The sequence below is a fragment of the Aptenodytes forsteri genome, unplaced genomic scaffold, assembly GCF_000699145.1.
Source record: "Aptenodytes forsteri isolate BGI_AS27 unplaced genomic scaffold, ASM69914v1 Scaffold166, whole genome shotgun sequence".
In the NCBI taxonomy this organism is placed as follows: domain Eukaryota; kingdom Metazoa; phylum Chordata; class Aves; order Sphenisciformes; family Spheniscidae; genus Aptenodytes; species Aptenodytes forsteri.
In genome coordinates this window covers 1444822-1450962 of record NW_008796110.1, presented here as the reverse complement: position 1 = coordinate 1450962, position 6141 = coordinate 1444822, and the positions used below count along the sequence as shown (strand labels likewise).

Below are 6141 nucleotides of genomic sequence, written 5' to 3'. Positions count from 1 at the left end.
GGGGAGACCTTATTGCAGCCTGTCAGTACTTAAAGGGGGCTTATAAGAAAGATGGGGACAAACTTTTTAGCAGGGCCTGTTGCAACCGGCAACGGTTTTAAACTGAAAGAGGGTATGTTTAGATTGGATATAAGGAAGAAATTTTTTACACTGAGGGTAGTGAGACACTGGAACAGGTTGCCCAGAGAAGTTGTGGCTGCCCCACCATTGGAAGTGTTCAAGATCAGGGTGGACGGGGCTTTGAGCAACCTGATCTAGTTGAAGATGTCCCTGCCCATGTCAGGAATAGATGATCTTTGAAGGTCCCTTCCAACCCAAGGTATTCTGTGATTCTAAAAATGTGAAGGTGGTCTTGTCCCCTAGTGGGCTCTGATTTCATAAGTCTTTACCAACAATACTGCCTGAAAATATCCTTGCTACTTAATTCTTTCTCTGGTTCTTCTGGCAAAGCTGTTTGCGCAGCTGTGCTGTGGGACAGAGCAGGAGAAGGACCCAGCACAGAAACAGTGTCGTGGTGTGATGTGTTTGGTTTTTAACCAGCTCGGTTCCTCAACTGAATCGCAGAACAACTGAGCTGAGAGTTTTGCCAGTGCAGCGCAGGTTGGTATGTGCTGCAGCCTAAAGGCAGGAATGAATGGATTTTAGGGCCTAGGGAGAAGAGAGGGGGAAGAAGGTGTCTAGGAGGCAGCAATACCCTTAAGCTGGTGCTGCCATCAAAGACTGTCTTGTGAAAACACAGCTGGAGTCATGGTGAGGCAGGAGAGACAAAGCCAGCAAGGTCTGAGACATGTTCATTCCAGTTTCCCATGTAATTCTTGCATTCTTGCTCTGCTCAGGATCCCTACAGAGAAAACCTTAAAGGGCAGAACTCACACAGCTGTGTTAATAACACATCTGATGTGTGAAGCCATCCAGTATTCACATCTCTTGGCTTTCTCTTATTGTTCCCTCAAATGGAGTGCTAGATATGTTCTTGCTTTATTTGTACTGCTCTAGTGCTTCCACCTTTAACGAATGTTGGAAGGGTGCAGCAAAGCAGCAGATTGAACTGGCTCAGTGTTTCATTAGCTTTGTTTTCAGGAGATGACTTTAACTGGTTAGCTTTCTCCATTTGGTCTTATTACTTCCTGTGCTGAACAGGGTATTCCCTGGTGGTATTTTATTATGCTTGGTGATGCTGTACAAATTTTAAGCTGAACTTTTCTCTTCCATAGGATAAAAAATTTGTGGTTGGAAACAGCCAATTTGAATTCGAAGCTCCTGTTGATGAATCAGATGAAGGAAAATTTTCATTCATGAGTAAAGAGGTAAATGCAAAAATATGATTCACCTACCAAATATATTCAGGTCTTATAGTTCCAGTGTCCACATGTGTCCAGAAATATAGGGGTAATATTGGTTTCCCTCAGAGAAGAAAGTCACCTCTGATGGAGATTTTCCTTTGGTAGTAGCAGTCAAAGGCAGCAGCTTTGGCTCAGAGCTCCTGGGATCTCCCCTCAAAGCCCTCAATCTTTCTCCTTGATTTCTCTATCTATGCAATCCATAGATTCATTGAACTGTCCCTGGAGGAATTCAGGACCATTCCTCTTTTATTCTTCACTTTTTATGCAACCTGGTGAAATCATTGGGGATAAAAGATGAGAATTTCAGAGCTCTCCCTCTCCAATTCATTATCTTTCCTATTTTACATCTGTAAAAATGGGAATGGTAACAGTATGCTGTTGTTTGGCTATTTACTAGCTATGCTTCTTTCACTCTGGTTTATTTTACAGAGAAAGGAAATAATATTCAAAAAAACAGTCTATTTACCAAGCTCAAAATTGGATTCATAAATGTTATGCTGACTTTAACCTTTATGTCTTATAAGCTTACTAACAGAGTAGTTTTGAGAACTAATTAGCATTTATGCAGCATTTGAGCCTAGCACAAAGCATTTGCTTTATAGAGCCATTGTATTTTTCTTTGTTCTTTTTCTTTCCCACCGGTTGTTATTGCTGCTGTCTTTCAACCTGAGCAGAAGCTCATGTCTTGGAGCATGTGAACCTTGTGCTTTGGCTATAACGAGAGGGTTGCACTGCAAAAGATGCAAGAGATTTCCCCTCTATGTGGTGCGAGTCTGCCGTGTCCACAGAAGTAATGGGGCCAGATGGTGTGGGAAGGGAGAACTCAGCAGGGTCAGCAGCTATACTTACTGAATCTGAACAGTAGCTTTGCTACTTGGATACTTATAACCAAATGTAAATTAAATTAATGAAAAGCGGGTATTCAGATATTGCTGTCCTTTGATACTTGAAAATTCTGATTGTGAAGGATTAGGTTCATTAAAACATTTTTCTGTAAATGTATTTGGACAAGATGAAAAAAAGACCGTAAGGTTTGGGATAGTTTCTAAAACTTTCACAGCTCTGATTATTGAGAATCATAGAAAACGCATGAAATTAACCTTGCCAAATGAAGGTATAAATATCTCTATTGTGTCATCTTTTCCAGTTCTCCTATAGTGCAAATGAAACCCTACGACTTAACTTATCCATAAGAACAGATAAGGTCAAGATTGACAGCAAACTGATGGGTAAGTATGAAATACGGGATTAAAGGGAGGTTAATTACAGTAAACAGAAATCTATTCCTTCATAATTTGGAGTCATGTGAGTAAGAAAGTTACCTTTGTAGGTTTTGCTGGTTTGGGTGAAACAATTAAATCTGATAGATCAAAAGTCATTAATACTAAACTCATGAATTAAACATCAGTGTTGTCTGTATTAAAAGCTGTTTTAAATATGCTACCATTATTTTCAAGTTTGCTTTTGCTCTGAAGGGCAATCTTAATAGTGAAGCTTCACAGTTCAGACATACTTAAGAAGTTTGATTTATGTTTTTTCAGTGGCCATTTCCCCTTCCCCAATGAACTTGCCCCCTCCAACAGCAGAAAGGGGATCCTTCTCACTGCCACTCGTATGGACTTCACCTGAAATCTCAACTTTCAGCTGGGTCTCAGCTCAGACAGGTTCTGCAGTCTTTATGTCTGCTGGTAATCAGCAATACACAGAAACATTCAGTGTGCTTTCAGCTGATTATTCATTTATTTCTATGGCAACAAAAAGTATATTAAGTTTTACAGCACAAAGACTTGGTCTCTGATATAAATTGCTTATTTCTGTATTTTTATTTCTTTCAATGTACAACAATGAAGCAATTATGTCTGTGCGCCTAGTCCTGAGCTGAGGTGAAGAAGCTCCATCAAAGTCAGTGGAGCAGTATCTGGGAGCTGGGACATACCTTACCCTTCTTTGGACTGAAGTTTAAGGCATAATCTTGCAAAAACTGCGAGGCAACACACTTGTTACTTGTGTGATGAGTCAACATCAGGAAAACTAATACTGCCCCCAAGTAATTTCCCCTGCAGATTAAATCTTCAGACCATATTTTTCCATCTATACAGTATTTAAATTTATTCCCTTTCTTTTGGCAACATAGAAGTATGTTTTTAGAAGATTTTCCCTATGGCTCTGCGTGCGGTGTTGAAAGCACTTAAAAGAGGACCTGGCATGAATGTTACGGGGAGCTCATATTACAATCTCACACTGTCTTAATTTCCATTCTAAAGGCTGTGGTGTTTAAAACTGCAGAATTTTGACCAAATATTCCCAACATCTTTTTTCCCAGTCTGGGAAAAACATAGAAAAAAAGAAGTAGCTAAATTATTAAAGAAATGTTATCATTCAAATCGAAATAAAGAACCCTTGCAAGAGGGAAATTGAAAAATTATCAACAAATGTCTCTTTTTATTATAAAAGGGATTTTTTTTTTCCAAATTCTCTCCTGCTTCTAAATTTCCTTGCCATATGAAATCCAGACTATAATGGTTTTTATGCATCTTGAAAAGAATTGGCTTTGGGTGTATGGTTGCTGCTGAGAAGCACCTTTGAACCTGCCAGTGAAAGAACCCTTTCTTTGTGTAACACTTAGTGAATACTAAGTTACGATAGCATTTTTACATCTCAAGCCATCAGGGGTTCTGAACAGTATGAAATCCAATATATCCCTTTTATCCTTTGTCCTTTTTATCAATGATTTCACAGCTGGTATCTCAAGGTGATGGATAAGAGTCTGAATCTAATGAGTGGCTTGCTGCTGGTACGTTTAATGAGCTGATCTGTGAACAGGGGGAGTGTTTAATGCTTTAAGGCCATAGCTTTCTCCGTTGCATTTATGCGACTGGATGTAAGGGACATCAAGACATTGCAGCGCTGACATTGTTTACTGAGGGATGGGATGAAAATCCCTGTTCAGCAGGGTAACAAAGTAATTCAGTAAGCATATTCCCATGCTGTATCAGGTGGCCATGTGGCAGTGTGGGTGGGAAATGCAGGGTTTAAGAAGGCAAGGGGAAGATTTGTTTAACAATATTACCTGCTCAAGTCCCTGTGCAGTAGCAGCCTTTCAGAGCGCTGGATTAAGAAAGCAATCTGGTTCCTGCAAAAGCAATTTGCAGCATAGACACAAGGAAACTTTTCCTTGCTGCTGCCCGCACCGACTCTTCTACTTATAAAAGCAAACAGTAACATATCAATGATGTCTCGACTGAGTTTGTGCTGGTAGGGCTACATGAAATCAAGGGTTAAAACCAGCCTTCATCACTGCATTAACTCCTCAGTGTAAGGGAAAGAATAAAAACATGTTATTTTACTGAAGACTAGGTGTGAAACTGAATGCCGAGGTTTTTAAATATGCATCATTTACAGAAAAACTGCCCTTATGAGGTTGTATGCTCTCATGCAAGTGGCAGAGAGACCGTAGCCAAGTTTGGGGCATCTGTAATATTGTTCATGCCTGGCAGGGGTATAAGGGCACTGCTGAAAAAGAATGGAAACCAGCATTCTCATTTTACTTTTTCATTTCAGTAGGAATCTGACATGGTAGCCTCTTGGAATTAGATTTAAAAAGCTACTGCTGCTGCTGTTATCTAGGAAGATATCAAGTGCTTTGAGATGTTAGTGACTGGAGGGTGCTTTTGCTGGTGTCCTTCCTAGAGTCCTGCTCCTCTGAGAATAAAAGCTTTCTTTAAGTAGACATTTTTGATGGCCTTTACCATATATAATCTCAAAGGGATTTATCCTAGTCTCTCTCGCCCACATCTGATAACCTCTGTTTACTTCGGTTTGCTTCCTGCATCTTTAAGGATGAAACTCCTTTGGAAAAAACCCAGTGTCACGAAGGGTACCATTTCTTGAGACTTAATGAGCACATAAAACAGCTTATCACTACTGGAAAGGGGAGATGTTGAGTCTCTGTCTTGTACTCCCCACTCCCATCTGTGAGCACATTTAACTCCTGAAAGAGCACAGGAGGAAACCTGGATAGTTTTCTGCTGTTCTGGTAAGTTAAGTTGATTTACAAGAAGACTCAACAAGTGCCAGAGCCTCGGTGGCAGAGGGTGAGGCTGTGTGGCCAGAAAAAAAGAGCAGACAAAAATAGAGAGAAGCACGGATGAAAGGAAGGAGCAGAAAAGGAGGGAGCAAGAAGTTCCCTTCTTTACGATAATTGGCTCACCTTCCCAGGGAAGCACAGCACTCACACACTGAATAATCTGTGCAACTTGCACGCTTCCCCTAGAGAAACGTGTGGCATCTATTCAGTCTGTTTTCATAGAATCGTAGAATAGTTTGGGTTGGAAGGGACCTTTAAAGGTCATCTAGTCCAACCCCTCCTGCAATGAGCAGGGACATTTAGGCTTGCCAATGTGACGCCCATCTACAAGAAGGGCCGGAAGGAGGATCCGGGGAACTACAGGCCTGTCAGCCTGACCTCGGTGCCGGGGAAGATTCTGGAGCGGTTCATCTTGAGGGCACTCACAAGGCATGTGCGGGACAACCAGGGGATGAGGCCCAGCCAGCACGGGTTCATGAAAGGCAGGTCCTGCTTGACCAACCTGATCTCCTTCTATGACCAGGTGACCCGCCTAGTGGATGAGGGAAAGGCTGTGGATGTGGTCTACCTGGACTTCAGTAAGGCCTTTGACACCGTCTCCCACAGCATTCTCCTAGAGAAGCTGGCGGCTCACGGCTTAGACAGGTGTACTCTGCGCTGGGTCAAAAACTGGCTGGACGGCCGGGCCCAGAGAGTTGTGGTGAATGGAGT

General features: G+C 41.7%; 1 protein-coding gene across 1 annotated transcript in view; it reads left to right on the top strand.

Moving 5' to 3' along the window:
* PLXNB2 (plexin B2) overlaps positions 1-6141 on the top strand; it is a 132483-nt gene that overhangs the window by 63056 nt on the left and 63286 nt on the right. Inside the window, exons 11-12 of the mRNA XM_009286782.1 lie at positions 1215-1307; positions 2491-2572. Of these exons, the coding sequence (XP_009285057.1) occupies positions 1215-1307; positions 2491-2572 (175 nt within the window). The remainder of the gene's footprint in view (positions 1-1214; positions 1308-2490; positions 2573-6141) is intronic.